Here is an 18570-nt window from a genome sequence, read left to right as displayed (position 1 = left end):
CTGCATATAAACATAATCTAAAGAAAAAGTTGAGGTGCTTTGACTTAAAACCTGATGGTCCATTTTCTGCAGTGTGTCCGTAGTCTTAACTTTATATATAATATATATATTGCCTACTCTTAAAATCCAGTGATCAGGGACACTTTAATTCTGGTGCGGATTCTGGATTTGCCCTGTAAAAAAAGACCCGGATTCAGGAGATTCAGTCAGGCATTGAAAAGTTCTTGTAGCTTGTTTTCTTTTACTAAACAAATATGATAATCTCTGGGTAGCTTTTAGTTAAAAACAGCTGAATATTTGCGTTCGAGAGCTAAGATGCGGAAGCTATGGGTTCAGCGAAATCTAGGGGTTTTGGGCCCCAACGGGTGCTGGAAAAGAAAAGAGGAAATCCCTTCCCGTAAAAATTCCTGTATACGCCTATGCTCAGAATTCCTAACCGTGGGTCTGGTCAGAACCGTAATGAGAAATCTGAAATCGTATGGAAGTTTATTTTTTTTTTAAATTTTCAAATATTTTTTATTTGAAAATACGAACTGAAACGTAACCTCTCGAGTGTTATTATTTGTCATGCATTTAGCCCAAATTTTACTTCTACTAATTTGGAAACCCAGCTTTGGCTGTAGCCAAAAATTTCTCTATTTTTAACCTCAAATTTTTAAAAAGACTTTACCCCAGGGCATGATCGGGTTGTTACGAATAAATCTCGGAATTTTACTATGGCGAAAGCTTGGTGTTGTTTTGGGTTATATTCATTTACCAGGGGTTGTAATCTGTCACTGGCAGTACAGCCATCCATCCACGCTTCATACATACTGAGAAGAGGGTTGACAAGATTCCAGCTGGTTCTTAGGCCTGAGAATAATAGAGTGCAGGAATTCTTCTGATATACTGGAATACAGACAGAAAACATCACAATTACTGCTCCCAATCATTTGTAAGTCTGGATTGGATATCTCCAGGTACCTTAAGCTGGCAACCATACTCTCCCTGCTTGACCACCTTTACCATCTTCATCATCATTCACTTACGGGTCCATTTAAAGCTTCTTTTTTGTTGAGTAGAAAGCACGCACCCTTTCAATGTGTCATTAACAGACGCCCCTCTTTCCTCCAACATCTGGCTGGCTGTCATAACTGCTTAACCAGATGCCGGATTCAGATGTTTTTGAAACCACAGGTTTGTGAAGAGTATGGGAATCGAACCCGTGAACACCAGTCACTCAGGATACAAGTATGCTTAACTTCAGTGAGCAGTGAGCTAACGAGAACGGGTGTCACGCACTCCCAAACCCACCCCACTAAAACTAAGCTAAGCAAAATCATTTCTTAAATTCTACAGGTTCCCAATCAACTTTTTGAAACAAATCGGTCAAGGGGTCCATGATCTGACATGCAAACACAGATTTCTACTTTCTATATATAGATATACACTTTCGACAAATAAATTTGGTAGAAAACAATATCGATTACATACAAAACACAATACAAGCAATAGTATGAAAATAAAAATAGAACAATTGAGTGAAATAATTTATTTGTTTTTCCGTTCTAGGATCATGTTATTTTCAAGACTAAGGTTTAAGGACTACTAGGGAACAAAATACTGGTAAATTTTTCAGGTTTAGCAAATATTATTTTGTCAGAAATACTTTAAAACACTGACGGTGAAGAATCTAAAAAATATTGCATACAAATTCAGGCGCGTAGTGGAGGTTTAGCCTAGGGGGTGGGTGCACTTTTTGCGCACAGAATTTTTTTTGTGCACCCCCCTAACGGTTGATGTGCACCCCCCCTAAAAAACCGGTATTAAGAAAAAATAAAGTTTAAAATCTATATTAATCTACCTGAAGGCTGCCTATTAGTCATCTGACCATAATTACCAATCATTTTAAATCAAACCTCTCGAAAAAAAATATTGTTTTAAGATTAAGGTACAAGAAAGAATTTGAGAAATAATCATAAAATGGACAAATTGTGACATTTTCGATTGATAAGAAAAGTAAAAAATCTGAATATATATGCAAGTTTACTGTTGAATAAATTAGAGCCTGCCTCTGGCTCTAGGGGGTGCATGTCTAGGGGGACACAGGGGTACCGGCCCCCTCCTCCACTAAGCGCCTGCATAAAATTAATGTGCCTCAAGAGATTGAAAATAAATTAAAATCAAGTTCTTCACTGAAACTTTTACATTTATTTTTGAGAAAAAAGTTGGTGATTATAAATTCTCCAAGAAAAAAAGGATTGTTCAAAAAGCACATTTGTGTTTAATACGAACCAATTGAATTTTTTTTTATTGAATGAGCTCATATCTATTTTAACTGGAAAAAACTTTATAGTCTGGGTTCATAATATAATGAAAATGAGATTAACACACTTCAGCAAAGGAACACAAGCAAAATTTGTCAAAGGCACTATGCTAACAAAACAAGTATTTGATCCCACGGTTGGTTTAAATTTCTAACAAAGATTTAGGTTTTGTTATGTAGTTTCTGCAAATTGATATATAATTAAGGGGAGGGATAGGGTTTGTTTTCATTATATTGTGAAGTGTTCGGACATCTCAGGAACAAGTTCTATTCAAGAATCGAAAACAAAGATCCGTATTCTGGATCAGATGGATGGGGGGGGGGGGGCTGAGCTAGAGCTGTTATAAAACGTTACCGTAAAATTTAAACGCCCCCTAAACCTCTCTCCTTACTTGTATTCTCATTAGTTATCTGGAAGTTGTTTTGATAATCACGGAAATCAAATAACGAGTTTCAACCGTTTAAAGGGGCTGTAGAAATGATAAAGAATGAATGAGATATCCATGTTTTTGACTTTAAAAATCGATTATTTTCAACTTTAGGTTCACTGTTAATTGTGACTAGACAGATTTTCGCTATTTAACATATGAAACTAAGCAATTTTATGTTAAAAAAACGACAAATAACTTCCACATTATTGATCAGATAAAGGTTTAAGTGTATCGGGCATGCCCTTCTTTAAAATTTACATACCTTTGTTATACGAGTTGTACCGGCCTTTAAAACTGATGAAAATAAGAAGAATATTTGTTTCAGTTTTAAACTATTTAATATGAAATTGTCTAATTTTCCAATACTGGCGTCGTTTTTAAAGATAAAAAAGCAATTGTTTACAACTTGTTTTCTTTTAATGTGAACTTACTTATTCTTAATTTACAGTTTAAGTCAGAGAACGATTTTATGTCGTCATTTGATTTCCATAATTTAAGACCCCCAGAAGTATTAACTGTGTCCATATTTTTAGTTCAGTTGAAGGCGAAGGTGGTCACGTGTTAATTTACAATCGAAGCTGGTCACGTAATTAGCTGAAGTCGAAATTTATCACTTGTTTCAGCTGAAGCTGGTCACGTGTTTAGTTGCAATTGAAGCTGGTCACATGTATAGTTGGAGCCAAAGCTGGTCAGTAGTCACGTTATCAATTTCGAAGATGGTTAAGTATTTAGTTACAGTCGAAGCTGGTCACGTGTTTAGCGAGCTGCCTAAACTTCGAAGTGAAGTCCAGGGAATTCTCGTTCATCATTGCTGTCAGCTGTCGGTCAACCTAAAATATAAAATAAAGGGAATGTTCTGGAATTTAAAATTAGGATTAACTTTAAAAAAAAAAAGATTTAAAGGTAATCTTCTTATTTGCTTCTTATGTTTCTTTAAAGAAAAATTTTAAGAAAGATATCAGCAACGGATCTAAGAATGTGAGAGTAAGCCTATTCTGGCGTAAGTCCTAGGTTGCGTCACATACTTGAGTTTCTCTCCTTGAAAGAACTGACAGAAGTGTGGGACTGAACTTTAAATGTTTTTTATAAGTTTCAGACAAAAAAATGTATATTTTAGAGATTTTTAAAAAGTAAAAATCTGGATCAAAATACAAATAACTTATTAATTTAAAATCTTCATGTTTGCTTAAAACTTCTTTTCAAGAAAGAAAGAATATAAACAATGAATAGGATAAAAAATGAAACAGATAAAATGAAAAATAGACATAAAATATATAAAATAATGAAAAAAGGGCATTTAAGGAAATTTGTGAAAGACATGGTGCAACTTTTATTAACAAACTAGGTAAACTAATATCATAAAAATGTTTTCTAAAAATAATGAAGTCAACAAATAACTGCAGGGGGGGGGGGTCGTGAACTTACCTCGCTATTGGTAGATATTGTGGATGCTTGAGAATCATCATTATGTAAATTAGGAGGTCCAGAACTAAGTTTAACTGGAGACTCGAAGTTGAGTGCCCAGGAGGTGAGGGATAGGTCGGCACTGTCCGTGAGGCACCTGGAGGGGGAGCTAGGGTTCGGAGTACTAGGACGGGGAGGAGTATGCAACAAGGAACCTTCATCAATCAGAGACATAAACTGATCTTTGGACGGAGTAACCGGAGTAGACTCCGGGAAAGATATGTCCATGAGAGAGGAAAAGGACGGGGTTGGGGACGGAGTTCTCCGGGCTGGAGAAAGAGCAGGGGACGGGATACATATCTGTGGAGGAGAGGAAGGAGGAACAGGAGATACAGGATCACTAATGAGGGTGGAGGAGGGCATGTTAGTTGTCTGAAGAATGGTGAGAGGAGACTCTATAATGAATGGGTTTATGTTTCCAGGTAGAGTATTGGTGGCGAGGGGAAGGAGTAGGTGCTGAACTATCTGATGTGTCTGCTTGGGTTGAACGGGTTGAAGGATTTGACGACCTACGAGCTGGTTTTTGGCACGGTTTCGATTCTGACGACCTCGACGGTTTGAAAACTTGGGGAAATATTGTCCAATTTGTTTCTGAAAGGTTGAGGATAGGGCGGGAGGTTTTACTGCCGGAGCCAAAGGTTTCCTAAACTCTATTTCCGGTTCCAGAGGAACTGCCAGAGGACTACCAGGTTTCTCCGGTAGCTCAGATATAAGCGGCAACTGTTTAGCCACACCCCTTCCCACCCCGAGCACCCTAGTCCCAGGACTCTGACGGGAGGTAATCGGAGACGACACAGGAGACAAGATATTTCTGACAGTTGGACTTGTTGATGATAAACTGTTTTGTCTCCCCCGTCCTGGTTTATTTGGTTGGGAGCTAGATAGCTTGATCAGCCTGCTCAACAAGGTCTGGCACTCTGCTCCAAGATTTTGATTAATACAAGGATCTAGGGACTCATTCTTCACCTCCCTCCAGTGATATTCTAATTGAAAAGTATTCCCTCCCTCGTCCCCCAGCATCAAATATAGTTCTCCGACAGTCAAGTCTTCCACATTGTTTAAACTCCAGCCTTGAGAAGGATCAAAGGATTTCAGGTTGGAAAAGTTTGTTTTTAAAATTTTGGTTTCGTCATCTTTGGAATCCACTGTCTGGTGTTTCTCCTCGTCCTGTTCGTCTTTATCCTCGTCCTCCAACTCCTTGTCCTCGTCTCTGTCCTCATCCTTGTCGTTGTCCATCTCCACGTCGGACTCTTTATCTGGGTTAGGACCCGGAGATCTACTGCCGTCTGCTTCCCACAAATCCAGTAGATCGTCGTGGGATAAAAAATCCTCCGCAACATCAGTCTCTTCCTGTATCACAAACTTCTGAAGAAAGTTTATTATTTATTAAAAAAATTCATCAAACGTCCTTATTGAATAAGTGGATTCCATAATACGGTATCAAGCCCCCCTTAAAAAAAAATTATTAAAAATTTAAATATTTTAAAAACGAACTTTCACATGAAAATGTAAAACCCTAATTTCATAATGTGCAAACGTCATAAATATAAATAATGATGGGCATCCTATTTGGCCTTTAGGTACAACGTTACCCAAAAAGGATTTCTGAGACGATTGTACGGAAATCATTTTATCTTTGATCTTACATTCCAGCTTCCCTTCAGCTGTAAACTTACTCTTTTCTTTTGCAAATCCTTCAGTAGGCCATCAAACTTAATTATGGCAAAAAACTAATTCAGAATTTAGATCGTTAAATTTTATAAGATATAGGTCTTCATTAAAATCTTATCATTTCTTGGTAACCCTGTAGCTTCACTAAAATCTATGGAATCTAACATAATTAAAAGTTTTTTCTCAACAAGGTTGCTTTGAATTAATAATGCATCTTTTTGAATCAGACAAAATCAGAAAAAAACCTGAACAAAGCAAAAACATTCATCATTAGTCATAAGTTTTCAAATTGTAGTAAAAGTAAACTTCTAGGGCATCCCATCTTAAAAAATGGTTTAACAAAATTTTTGAATAGCCTACTTAAGGAATCATAAGGAATTGGAATCTGCAAGAGACCCCATTGTGGGCCCCCCAGACCGCCCAGAAAGCAGGGTGCACTGCCCCACCCCTGTTCTAACTAGACCTTTAAATCCCCATCATCAAAACTAACATAATATCGGATTTGAAACGTTATGTATACCTGAGATCCGTTATCTGACTGGTTAAATATTCTATCACAATCTTGAGTTTGAGTAAAACCGTCTTCGCTTCCTCCTTCCCCGCCGTTTCCGTTGGTTTCCGTCACAAGGGTTTCTTCCTCGGAAAACTTCAATTTTATCTTAGGTTTGAAATTTGAATTAAAACTGTTTGGTTTCATGCTTTGTAAACTGATCTGAGAGCTGGTGATGATCGGAGCTGCTGTGATCACAGGGATCTTCATCTTAACATCCTTGACTGGGAACAATATTAATTCAGTCATATTTTTAACAGGACTGGAGACCCCTTGCAGAGATTCCAGGAGTTTTTCATCTCGAGATCGCCATTTCTTCATCAGACAGTTGATCAGGGATGAAACCTTTCTCTGGAGAAGGAGTGAAACCTTGATATGTGGATTTTGAGCAAGTTTCTGAACCTTATACCAGTCCTTGGTTTCCCTGGGTTTCAGGTCTATTGCAACCCTGGAGGGGAGAACCTTAGTCCCTTTCTGTTTACCAGATATATCTCCTTTATTGTGAATCCTTTTCAGAGCTCGACAAACAGGAGTTTTCACTCGAAAAGTCTTTCCTTTGTGCTTGAGAGTTGCAAACCCTTTTTGAACCAATTCTTCAAGCTTGGCGCCTAATTTATCATCAATAGTTCCGCCAACTTTCTTCCATAGTTCTCCATAGTTGATCAATCCAAACAATTCCTTTGTACTTTTCTTTAGATCTACGTCGAAGCTGATGTACGACGAGATCTTGTGCCAGCTCCTATAATAGAAATGTCGGATTTGATTTTTATTCTTAATATAATCTGCAGGTATATTCTTTTTATTCTTCAGTTTGCTCTGAAAATGAGCTTGAATCTTATCAAAATCTTTTCCGAACTCATTGAGAGCTTCGAAGAAAATATGTTTATCTCCGACTGACCAAAGCTCCCAGGTTCGTCTCCGCTTAGTTACATCTGCCACGTCATCCTCCCCCTTCACCCGAGCTCTCTTTGTTTTCTTAACTCCGTCCTTGTATCCTTCATCCTGGCTGAGATCTCCTAGATCTAGAACTGGAACTGGATCCAGGAGAACCTTCTTATCCTCTCCAGCTTGTTCTTTCATATCCTTCCCACCAGTACTCTTCATTACCCTACCAACAAGCTACATTCTCAATACTGTGTCGTAAACGAAACTTGTCTGAAAATTATTTCAAGAAATTAGCTTTGAAAAGTCATTTAAGAATCGATGAAGAAAGAGAAAAACGTCCTGGCTTCAGATTATATAAAAACTGTAAAACTAAAATATTTTTCAAATAATTTTAAATAAGCTTTATTATCGAATGAAATAAGTGGTCATCTCAAACCAAATGTGCACTAATAAATATTAACTGGGTCTGTCGTAGTGAGCAATTTTTGGACCACACCCGCCCCCCTCCTATCAATTTTGTACATCATCACTGTAATTTTCAGCAAAATTATTATTATCGAAGTTTTATTATTTTAGTTTGGACAATTTCTAAGCCGAGCGCTGCGGCTAGGACAGGCAAATGACCAATTATATCCATGTGATGTATATGAGATCTCCAAAAATCGTATACTAGGACAGACCCACCTTTTTTAAGGAATACTTATAAAAACTAGCTTTTAATCTGACACTGAAAGTTCTAGGAACGAACCTTTAAGACATTTGAACGATAATTAATACCGCTAAAATTATAACAATTCACAAAAAATTACGCATTTGCCTGACTGGCCTGACCGCAGTGTTTTGGACTGGTGGGCTGCGCGTCAACAAATGCCGCGTAAAAATAAATTTTTAATTTTATGCTACATCATCAGGACTAAGGATTATCCTTACTACAGTATTTTTTCCAAAATGATTTGTCGAAATTGGCCGATTTAAGTTCATCAGCTGAATATTGAGCTTTCTAAATGTTTGCTTTGAACTTTTTTTAGGTTAAGCAGAAAGGATTTTCAGACATGTATATTTCAAAGTAACTTGAAATCTGGCAATTTGTACCTTAATCAAAATATCATAAAATTTTAACGTACATTTTTTTCTGAAAAAATACAATTTAGAAAAATTCATTTTTTATGAGACAGTTTTTTTCTTAACAGTCTACCATAGACAAGCACAAAAGAGTTGTGTTTAATTCCTCTAATATGAGACTATTCATGATTTGCAGTCATAATCGTCATATGGTCTTTATTTCTTAAATGAAACATTATTAACATAAAAAATAGTCTTGATGCGACATAGTTCTGGTAACGAAGCACTATTTATTTGAAATGTGTAAATATATTTGCGGCATTCTGCATTTTCCTGATTGTTACGCTTACCGCCAAAATTCGAAGATCAACATTCAACGTCAACATTTGTGCTTAAGAGGCTTCAGCCTGCATCAATTAGTTTGAGTGATATAAAAACTAATATTTATTTTTCATGAGCCCCTAATTCTCCTACTCCTGCCACGTTCCAACTTTGTCTGAAATTTCATTTATGATCGAAACCTCTTAGACACTAGGATTGAACTAACCAATACTTTGTCAAATAGCGTTAATGGCAATTGTTATGTTGTGCTCGACACTTTTCAAGTGACAACGTAAATTTACTTTTCTTGTAACTTATCGAATATAGCCTATGCAAATTTACTTGTGCATTAAAACTACTCCTCCCTGTGTACGCCCCTGGCTGCTCTTGAGTTTCAAACTAATGAGGGTGATTTCAGAAATTTCAAGGACGTTCAAACTACGTCAGTTAATCAATAAAAATGTCCGACGATGACGGGAATGATTCTCCATCGTGTTATCCAACCATAGCTGCCTCTAGATCAAGAAGAGAGAAATCTGACAAGTATGGGCGCTTCGAGGCTCTCAAGAAATTCAAGGTTTGTTATAACTTATAAACTTATAGACTATTAAAAACAAGATAATTTTATTTTTTTAAACTTATAGGGCCTTACAAGGGGTATAATTTTAGCTGATTTTTGATGATTTTGGTGAAAGAATTAAACTAAATTACGTATCTCTAATTTGAACTTAAAAACTACTCAATATTGATGGTGGTGGGAGGGGAAGGGGGCTAGGTGATTGATCGTTGAAAGTTTAAATAACCTAACTTAAAAGATAAAATTTTGTGGTTTAAATCAAATTTCACCAAAATGCATTGATGTGCCGGCTAAATTTTTATTTTGTCCTAATTATTGTTTTAATTTATATCTCCTATTTTTGGTTTTGTTTTACTTCACATGTAATTAATTATTACTCTTTCTTCAAATAAGTCTTGTATTTAGGAAGCTAAGGAGAAGGGTAAGAAGATGAATTATGAGGTTGAGGAGGTTCAGAACGTCTACGAGATGGTGGACGAGAGTGAATACGCCGAGGAGGTTCAGAAGAGGCGGGACAGTGAGTGGATTATTGACGATGATGGTGGATATGTAGAGGACGGCCGGGAGATATTCGACGATGATGAAGAGGATGCTATCTATACTAGCTCCAAGTCCAAGAAGAAGGCTGAGAAAGAGAAGGTTAAGAAAGAGGAGAAGAAAGGAGGAAATATCAAGAATATGATCCTGAACATGCCTACCAAGAAAAAGAAAGAGGAGGAAGTAAAACTAGATGATGACGAGTTTCTGGGAGATATTTTAGAAAAACTGAAACCCAAGAAACAGGTTCTTAAGAAACCTGGAGGTCACGGTTCTAAACATGGCAAGGTTTCGCAGGTTTCCGAGGTTGAGAGGAACCCATTTATCAAGAAAGGAACTGGATTAAAGAAAGTCCTTGCTTCAAGTTCAGTTGATCACGAAACACCAAGCCAGCTGATAGAAGAGTTCGATCAACCGAGTCAAGACGATTTCGAGGAAGAAATGATGATCAATGATATGGAGGATGACGCAGAGTTCACAGCTGCATGCCAAGAAGAGGTTGAAGAGAAGGTTGAGGTAAAGATGGATAATCGTGGATTTATTGAACAGAAACCAGTTGTTTTAAACAGTTCAGGTTCTGTCTGGAAATCCAGTCTAGTTCAACAGACAGCTTCGGCTGAAATTAACGTAGACTTCTCCAAGTTTCCCCTCTCCCAGGTTGAGATAACCAATCCTGAGACCGGAGAAACTACAACTGAAGAGGTGTTGAAGATGTTCTGGTACGACGCGTACGAGGACGCCATGAAACATCCCGGCGTCGTCTGGTTGTTTGGGAAGGTTTGGATTGAGTCCGCCAACTCCTTTGTCTCGTGTTGTCTCACTATAAAGAATATACCCCGGAGAATCTACTTGACAAAACGGGAAATCTTCTGTGATGCTAAAACCGGTCAACCCCTACCTGGAGAGAAAGAAGTCACATCCATGGATTTATACAACGAGTTTAATTCCAAGATTGCTAAGAGATATAAGATCATGGAGCATAAGTGTAGACCTGTCGAAAAATCCTACGCCTTCGATCATTCTGATATTCCCAATGTTGGCCAGTATCTTGAGGTTCTATACTCCTCCGACTACCCTGCTCTACCTGCAGAACTTACTGGGGAGACTTTTAGCAGGATATTTGGAACTCCACAAACTGCTCTAGAGATGTTCCTTCTTGAGCAGAAGTTGAAGGGACCAGGCTGGTTGTATGTCAAGGGGGCGGTTCCACACTCCCCGCCTACTTCATGGTGTAAACTGGAAGCGGTTCTCACAGACCCAAGTATGGTTACTGTGGCTAGCACTCAAGATGAAACGCCTCCCATGGTCATAATGAGTTTAAAAATTGGTATGAAATAAAGGATTTTCAAAATTTGAAATTTTAAGAAAGAAATTGAGTCTGCCATAAACTCTGATTTTCTTATCCCTATATTTTTGCAACCCAATGTCGCAAATCTTTAATATTTAAAAATTAAAACTATGTTTTCTTTTGATAATCTAAGGTTGAAATATCATATTTCTACACCATCGGGTTTAAAAGAGTTATATGGATTACAATATTTTAGTTTGTGGCAGAGACTCAATTCCTTTGTTTCGGTATAAATACATAAAAAAGTTTTTTTTATTCGATAAAATTATGAATATTTAGGCACTGTTATAAATGCGAAGACTCATCAGAACGAGATTTCAATGATTGGATGTTTAGCGCACACAAGCTATAGTCTAGAGAAGGCTCCTAGTGAACCCTTTAACCAACATTTCTGTATAATCACTAAACCTCAGGACGAGGCCTGGCCGTATGACTGGTCAAGGGTTGGAGCAAACCAAACTGAGAACGGAATTACTAAGATAGAGAAGGCCAACTCTGAGAGAGAACTGCTCAGCCTTTTCCTCACCAAGATTCAAAAGCTCGACCCGGACGTGATCATCGGCCACGACATTATCAACTTCGATATTGAAGTTCTGGTCCATAGGATGATGCAAAACAAGATCGCTCATTGGTCTCGTCTTGGTAGATTACGACGCTCAAACCATGCAGGAATGAAACATGCCAGCAAAGACGCAACTGTTGGTAGGTTGGTTTGTGATCTAAAGATCTCTGCCAAGGAATTGATCCGATGCAAGAGCTACGAGCTTGGAGCTCTGGTTGAGAAGTGTCTCCAGGAAGGGGAGGAGGATAAAAGAATGATCCTGACTCCGGAATCATTAAGAAAGTCCTACTCCAGTTCCGAGGAGCTCAAGGGTAATATTGTTCTCTGTATGCGTGATGCAGATCAAACCCTGAGAATAGTTTCCGACCTGAACGCTCTACCTCTAGCTCTCCAGATATCTCAGATTGTAGGAACTGTGATGAGTAAAACCCTGCGAGGAGGAAGAGCGGAAAGAATTGAATATCTTCTCCTCCATGCGTTCACATCTCTAGACTATATTGTCCCTGATAAACACTACGGGAAGAGAAAGGTTGAGCATGATGAAGACGGAGAGGAAACCCAGGGTTCAAGTAAGAGAAAGAAAGCGTCCTATGCCGGAGGTTTGGTTCTAGATCCTAAGAAAGGTTTCTATGACACGTATATCCTGCTCCTTGATTTCAACTCCCTCTATCCTTCCATCATACAGGAGTATAATATTTGTTTCACCACTGTCGATCGAACTCCAGTGAAGAGCGGAGATGGAGATATGGTTTTACCCAACCTTCCTGAACCCACCGTATCCCCTGGCGTTCTTCCAACCCAGATCAAGAAACTAGTCGAGAGCAGACGAAACGTCAAGGATATGTTAAAAAAGGATAAATTAACAGAAGCGCAAAGACAACAACTGAATATTAGACAGTTAGCTCTTAAACTAACAGCTAACTCTATGTATGGATGTCTTGGGTTCAGTTTCTCGAGGTATGATAGTACGTCTAAACCTTTCATCTTTTAAACCTATTAAAAAATTCAAGGATTAAGATTTTTTATTTTGTTATTTTGAAAACCTGAATATCATTATGAGATATTAATGTTGGGACTTGTATTGTTTAAATTAATAATAGAAAAATTAAAGAAACATAAACGAAATAAAACTTATAATAATTTTAGTTAAATACATTTTGTAAGATATCTAAAGAACTGTCTTGAAATCTTCAAAGTGCACCAAATAGATTTTTATTTTACGTATAATAACGGATTATAAAGAAATGTAGAATGTGTATACAAAAAGGAGAGGGGGGAGGGGATTAGCCCTTTCATTTTTTCATGATTTTTTTTTTCTTGAAAAGTTTGATAATTAATCTGATGAATGTGAAGGTTCTACGCTAAGCACCTGGCTGCTCTTGTGACCAGCAAGGGTCGTGAGATCCTTCTCCAGACCAGGGATATGATCCAGAAGATGAACCTAGACGTGGTGTACGGAGACACGGACTCCGTCATGGTCAACACGAACTCCAGGGACTTTGAGGAGGTGTACAGGCTCGGCAAGGAGATCAAACAGACGGTCAACAAGCTCTACAAGCTTCTAGAGCTAGACATTGACGGGGTATTCAAGTAAGAGTCAACAATAAAAAATAAAATAATTTTAAGTTTCTGATTTAAACGCCATTTTCTCTAGGTATATGTTACTATTGAAGAAGAAAAAGTATGCTGCTGTTACCCTGGAGAAGGATAGAGATGGAAACATCGTTCAGAAAACTGAACTTAAAGGTAAACAAACATTTTGATTACATTTTCTTTCCTTTCCTGTTTTTGTGTTTGACACTCAAGTTAAGAAAAATGGAAACTTTGAAAGTTTTTAAACATGAACTTAATTTGTTGACCACCTACAGTTATTATTTAATGTTTGATTAAATTCAAGATCCAGGAAAAGAAAAAAAACGAGTGGAAATAGTTTTTATGGAAAGTAAGATAATTTAAAACTCAATTTTTTAGGATTGGATATTGTCCGGCGTGACTGGAGTCAGTTTGCAGCCGACGCTGGTAAAGCTATAATTGATATCATTATGACGGATAAATCAGAAGATTCAAGGCTTTCGGAAATACAGGTAAAATTAAAAAAAAAAAAAAAAATACTTCTCCCCCTCCAACCCCCACCACTCAAACAGAAAAGTATAGTATAACTAATTTAAATAAGTACTTCACTTTACTTATAATTTTTTTTTCCTATGGTTAACATTTTTTTTTCAACAAACTTTGGCGACCACTGTCATTTTCTATTTAATCAAATTAAATCCTAAAGTGGAGCTCGACCCTGGACTAAAAATAATAAAGCCTACGTTCGACAGTGCATGTTTAAATCCCGTGTTGTAGGAGCACCTTGAGGGTTTGAAAACTGCTCTGCTGGACGGAAAGATAGCTCTGAAAACTCTGGGTATAACTAAACAGTTAACCAAGGATCCAAGTGATTATCCGGATAAAAAAGCTCTGCCTCATGTACAGGTGAAACTAGTTAATTATTAATATTTAGTCCATTAGTATCGCCAGATATTCATTGTTAAATGAACTATTTAGCATTCCTCAACTTGTATCTTACTAATAACATCTTTTGTACCTCCCCAAAATCATATTTTGTAAATGTTAAAAATGTAATACGCGTATTAAAATTTTTTATTTAAGTGCCCCAACCCCTTTCACAAAACCATAAACTCTGCCAGGTCTTTAACTTATATACAGTTGTATACAGGGCTACACACAAAGGATAAGACTGTAAAGACAGTTGAAACTTTTAAAATATGACCATCAGAAGTTAAAATTAGGTCACCTGCCTTGAATATCGTCTTTAAACGGCTGTTAAAATGATATAACAAAGAAGAAGTCTATAGTTCTAGGGAGTCATGAATATCAGGAAACAGACCGTAAAAATTCCGTACAGTTGTCTCTGAAATATCATCCTTTACGGGTAGTTACGGGTAACTCTGTATGTTCATTGTGGTCTGGGTCCCTCAAGATGTAGACTTTCGGATCAATGTTCTCCAAATTGCAGGTAGCCTTGAGATTGAATAGTGCTGGTGGTAAGAAGCTGAAGGCTGGAGATACAGTTACCTACGTTATCTGTGATGACGGGAGTGGGTTGGCCGCTACACAGCGGGCTTATCATGTTGACGAGGTTAAAGAATCCTCAACATTGAAGATAGATACTCAATACTATTTAGCTCAGCAGCTACATCCTGTAGTATCAAGGTAGAATATTAACAAATATATAGATACTCAATACTATCTAGCTCAGCAGCTACATCCTGTAGTATCAAGGTAGAATATTAACAAATATATAGATACTCAATGCTATCTAGCTCAACAGCTACATCCTGTAGTGTCAAGGTAAAATATAAACAAACAAATATCTTGCGGTAAAATCTAAAAAACTAATATTTTGCGGTAAAATATAAACAAAACAAATATCTTGTGCTTCAATATAAACAAACAAATATCTTGTTGTAAAATATAAACAAAACAAATATCTTGCGCTGGAATATAAATAAACAAATATCTTGTTGTAAAATATACACAAACAAATATCTTGCTGTAAAATATAAACAAACAAATATCTTGCGGTAAAATATAAACAAAACAAATATCTTGCGCTGGAATATAAATAAACAAATATCTTGTTGTAAAATATACAAAAACAAATATCTTGCTGTAAAATATAAACAAACAAATATCTTGCGGTAAAATCTAACAAACTAATATTTTGCTATAAAATATAAACAAAACAAATATCTTGTGCTTCAATATAAACAAACAAATATCTTGTTGTAAAATATAAAAAAAAAACAAATATCTTGCGGTAAAATATAAACAAAACAAATATGTTGTTGTAAAATATAAATAAACAAATATCTTGCGGTAAAATATAAACAAAACAAATATCTTGCTGTAAAATATAAACAAACAAATATCTTGCGGTAAAATCTAACAAACTAATATTTTGCTATAAAATATAAACAAAACAAATATCTTGTGCTTCAATATACACAAACAAATATCTTGTTGTAAAATATAAATAACCAAATATCGTGCGGTAAAATATAAACAAATTTAACACATCTTGCCGTAAAATCTTAACAAACAAGTATCTTGCAATAAAACAAACAGACGTTTTTTCGGTAATATCTTATCAAATATCTGAACGTAAAGTCTTAGGAAAAATATATAGCGATAAAATCTAAAAAAACAGATATATTGCGCTAAAATCTAGCGTATTGACTAAACAAACAAGAAATAGCTAAACTTAATTTTTAGATTATGTGATCCTATCGATGGAATGGATAGTGCTAGAATTGCTTCCTGCTTAGGTAAAAAAAATATTTTTATTCATTGTTATATTTGGATTAAATTGCAACCCAAAACTTGATTTTATACTGGATGCCAATGAAATTTCTTGTGTAAAGAGAGAAAAAATTGAGGATCCGAATGTCTTTGTAATTTCCAATGACTATCCATTTAAAAAGATGGGCATGCCCAATTTACAAGTTTATCATTTAAACCTTTACTTGATTAATAATTTAAAAGATTTCGTCGTTTTTCATCTTGAATAATTCCTTCCATTGTGCATCGGACTTGCCTCTCTTAAAATTGAGATTTTCTCGAAAATGACACTACAGGTCCTTTAAATATGTATGTTAATTTGGTCAACTAGGTTAACTTGGACCCGGATCAGTATCAAGGAAGCCAAAAGTTGGTGATTAGGATCCTGCGTTCAGAAGTGGAAATTGTATTTATTAAGTTCATCGATAATAAAAAAATTGTTGACGGTTCGACCTTAGCTCAAGAAATATAAAAATTGTATAACACATCAAAAGCTTGTTTCTCTAGGTCTGGATCCTGGACAGTATAAGTCTCGAGCTCCTGTAGAGAACCACGAGGACCCGGAGGAAAGAGAAGAGGATAGATTCCTCTCCTGTACTCCTCTTAACCTATCCTGCTTATGTGGAGAGGAAATTAAACTTGATTCTCCGTTCGTCGGATCTGGGAAGAATCTTTCTCCAGCACTGCTCACATGCCCCAGAGCTAAACCATGCGGAGGATATCCACTAGAGGTAGGACTAGAATTAATTTAATTTTTAAAAGATTTAAAAAAAATTATTATTGACTTGTTTGCTTGTATTTTTAATTAAAAAAGCAATAACTCGGTTCAGCAATTATAAATTTTTAAGTCTCCAACTAACTTGGAGACAATGATGGGATCGTGTTTGTTTATTAACTAGCTTGGGAACCCAACTTAGCCTGGAAAAATTTCCTTACAAGAGTTTACTCTCTTAATTTGTGATTTTGAAAACAAGCAAATAACATTTCCGTGGGTCTAACGAGTTTCCAATCTTAATTGGAGGCAAATCGGTCAACGGGTTCGAAAGCGATGATCAAACGAACAAACAGAGATTACTTTGTAGGGCATAACCATCGAAATCTATTTTTCCCAATGAAATATGAATGATATCATTTGTTATATGGTTATAATGGAAAAAAAAATCTAAAGATGCTCTTGCAGGTTAAAAAACAAATTTTTTAATCAAACCATCAAAATAAAATAAAACAATTGACATTTTTCATATTGGGGACAGACAAATTTCTGTGGTTTTGACCATATAAGACATACGAATAATAAACTTGAATTATTATTGTTTCAGGGTAATAGATCTGGATGGGTGATGAACCAGGTCTCTAGGATGATGAGAGGTTGTATAGAAAAGTATTATCAAGGATGGTTGGTTTGTGAGGATCCAGGTTGCTCCGGGAGAACTCGTCTACTCCCTTTGGAGTTCCAGAGAGCGTATCCGGTCTGCAGTACGTGTAGGAAAGCGATTATGTACAGCGAGTACTCGGATACCCAGTTGTACAATCAGATTCAGTTCATCCTTCATATATTTGATATTAGGAAAGCTCAGAGTAAACTTGATCAAGATGAACTAACATACGTCAGGTAAATCATATTTTATTTTGGGGTTTTCATCGCTGTAATAGGTAAACTTGATGGTTTAAAGGGACTGTAAACGTAATTTCAAGTGTCCATCCATGCAAAGATGGCAATTTTCTTCGATTCACAACGGTATCCGTAACCTAAATCTGATAAAAATGTTGGCAGAAAACCTCGTTTTTTTGACTGAAATAGATAAATTCTAAAAAAAAGTTGAATAAAATAGTAAACATGCCAACAGAGAAAATTAATTGTTTAAAGGAAAATTTATGGTTTTAAAAGGAAGATTGATGGTTCTTTAAGAGAAAATTGATGGTTTAAAGAGAAAATTTAAGGTTTAAAGAGAAATTTGATGGATTACAGAGAAAATTAATTGTTAAATGGTTTAAAGTAAAATTAATTGTTTAAAGAGAAAAATGATGATTTAAAGAGAAACTTGACGGTTTAAAGAGAAAATTGAGGATTTAAAGAGAAAAATGATGATTAAAGAGAAAAATGATGATTAAAGAGAGAAATGATGTTTTAAGAGAGAAATGATAGTTTAAAGAGAAACTTGATTATTTAAAAAAATTCTCAAAGATTTAATGTAGGTTTATTTTAGGAATAAGTTGTCTGCTACACAAGGAAGTATGTCAGCGTATGACGAGATTAAAGATTTCGTTGAGCACAAGTTTAACAGAAACAACGGACATGCTACAGTCTCTTTGGATCGGATATTCCAGGGACTATTCAGTGCTGGGGCTCTCTAGACCCCCCCCCCCTGCAATATCTGTACACCCTCCTGGAACAAGATGCTAATCAACTTCCTCCTTATAGATTTAGTCCTATTTTTCATACTCAGATATATGAGTCTGTACATAGTACAGAATAAAGACGTATGTATGAATATTTTAATGATTTCAGA

General features: G+C 36.2%; 2 protein-coding genes across 12 annotated transcripts; one reads left to right on the top strand and one right to left on the bottom strand.

Moving 5' to 3' along the window:
* Nucleotides 1-1516: 1516 nt before the first annotated feature.
* On the bottom strand, nucleotides 1517-8073 carry LOC111695127 (protein cramped-like). Of its 11 annotated transcripts, none has more exons than XR_002763786.1 (5): nucleotides 6392-7576; nucleotides 4162-5565; nucleotides 3237-3566; nucleotides 2661-2716; nucleotides 1517-1672 (listed from the first exon to the last, which is right to left on the bottom strand). XR_002763786.1 is itself a non-coding variant. In XM_023464338.1 (4 exons), exons 2-4 carry the CDS (start codon nucleotides 7523-7525, stop codon nucleotides 3465-3467), a joined length of 2625 nt encoding a protein of 874 aa, XP_023320106.1. In that variant the 5' UTR covers nucleotides 7526-7576; nucleotides 8055-8073; the 3' UTR covers nucleotides 2278-3464. The 11 variants fall into 11 exon arrangements, 2 of the variants coding, with proteins under 2 accessions (XP_023320106.1, XP_023320104.1); XR_002763788.1 differs by having other exon boundaries at nucleotides 2698-2716; XR_002763784.1 differs by lacking the exon at nucleotides 1517-1672 and adding an exon at nucleotides 2278-2488.
* Nucleotides 8074-9103: 1030 nt separating this feature from the next.
* Nucleotides 9104-18570, top strand: LOC111695129 (DNA polymerase alpha catalytic subunit). The gene is made up of 12 exons (XM_023464339.1): nucleotides 9104-9266; nucleotides 9672-11130; nucleotides 11431-12670; nucleotides 13067-13303; nucleotides 13368-13459; nucleotides 13685-13797; nucleotides 14063-14191; nucleotides 14736-14932; nucleotides 15995-16047; nucleotides 16568-16791; nucleotides 17380-17672; nucleotides 18268-18570. Exons 1-12 carry the CDS (start codon nucleotides 9150-9152, stop codon nucleotides 18413-18415), a joined length of 4302 nt encoding a protein of 1433 aa, XP_023320107.1. The 5' UTR covers nucleotides 9104-9149; the 3' UTR covers nucleotides 18416-18570.

The sequence above is a fragment of the Eurytemora carolleeae genome, unplaced genomic scaffold (assembly GCF_000591075.1).
Source record: "Eurytemora carolleeae unplaced genomic scaffold, Eaff_2.0 scaffold212, whole genome shotgun sequence".
NCBI lineage: Eukaryota > Metazoa > Arthropoda > Copepoda > Calanoida > Temoridae > Eurytemora > Eurytemora carolleeae.
The sequence above is the reverse complement of the archived record's forward strand: the minus strand, read 5'-3'. Positions and strand labels throughout refer to the sequence as shown.

What these genes read in the sequence shown, in the direction of transcription:
- LOC111695129 (XM_023464339.1), top strand. Translation starts at nt 9,150, where the DNA reads ATGTCCGACGATGACGGGAATGATTCTCCATCGTGTTATCCAACCATA. An exon ending in TCAGAAAACTGAACTTAAAG is followed by an intron (nt 13,460 to 13,684) that starts GTAAACAAACAT and finishes TCAATTTTTTAG; the next exon opens with GATTGGATATTGTCCGGCGT. An exon ending in CAAGGCTTTCGGAAATACAG is followed by an intron (nt 13,798 to 14,062) that starts GTAAAATTAAAA and finishes CCCGTGTTGTAG; the next exon opens with GAGCACCTTGAGGGTTTGAA.
- LOC111695127 (XM_023464336.1), bottom strand. Translation starts at nt 7,525, where the DNA reads ATGAAGAGTACTGGTGGGAAGGATATGAAAGAACAAGCTGGAGAGGAT. An exon ending in AGTCAGATAACGGATCTCAG is followed by an intron (nt 5,566 to 6,391) that starts GTATACATAACG and finishes AACTTTCTTCAG; the next exon opens with AAGTTTGTGATACAGGAAGA. An exon ending in CAATATCTACCAATAGCGAG is followed by an intron (nt 3,567 to 4,161) that starts GTAAGTTCACGA and finishes TTTATATTTTAG; the next exon opens with GTTGACCGACAGCTGACAGC.